Genomic DNA, 629 nt, shown 5'->3' with positions numbered 1-629 from the left:
CAGGTGTCTGATCTTCCGGACTTTGCAGAAGGGATACTGCATGGTATAGAAGGTATGTCCTAGAGCATTCATGTATGCCAGGATCCAGGCTGTGGCCACCATGAGCCAGCAGACCCTTGGCCTCATGCAGACCATGTAGTTCAGAGGATGACAAATGGCCACATATCTATCATAGGCCATGAAGGCCAGGAGCAGGTCCTCTGCACTGCCCAGCATCAATGCCAGAAACATCTGAAGGGCACAGCCTGCAAACGAGATGGTGTTTTCACTGCGCAGGAAATCCACAAGGGCCTTGGGACTGACAACAGATGTGAAGAGGAGGTCCATGAGCGAGAGCTGCCCAAGCAGGAAGTACATGGGCATGTGGAGCCGGGAATCCATTGTGATGACCAGGAGCAACAGGCCATTGCTGGTCAGGGCCAACAGGTACAGGACTGTGATTGTGGCACACAGCAGCTCAGGAGACCCACTGTCATTCAGAATCCCCATCAATATAAAGCCACTGTCCAGGGTGGAGTTCCAGTACTCCATTCTGTAGCGTTTCTTTAGTTGCCTAGAACCAAACACATTCTCAGTCAATTTTTGCTAAGGTGCTCCCTAGTTTGTAACATCACAGGATCTTGATGGTG

General features: G+C 51.0%; 1 protein-coding gene across 1 annotated transcript; it reads right to left on the bottom strand.

The window, feature by feature from the left end:
• Window positions 1-6: 6 nt before the first annotated feature.
• LOC115285152 (olfactory receptor 2AG1-like) lies at window positions 7-531 on the bottom strand (the record flags this gene model as incomplete). Its single annotated transcript, XM_029931514.1, has 1 exon — window positions 7-531. A coding segment is annotated over exon 1 (525 nt), but the record flags the coding sequence as incomplete, so codon positions are not given.
• Window positions 532-629: the final 98 nt, after the last annotated feature.

Source organism: Suricata suricatta, unplaced genomic scaffold (assembly GCF_006229205.1).
Source record: "Suricata suricatta isolate VVHF042 unplaced genomic scaffold, meerkat_22Aug2017_6uvM2_HiC HiC_scaffold_45898, whole genome shotgun sequence".
Classification (NCBI taxonomy): domain Eukaryota; kingdom Metazoa; phylum Chordata; class Mammalia; order Carnivora; family Herpestidae; genus Suricata; species Suricata suricatta.
Note: the sequence above shows the minus strand (reverse complement) of the source record. Positions and strands in the feature narration are given on the sequence as shown.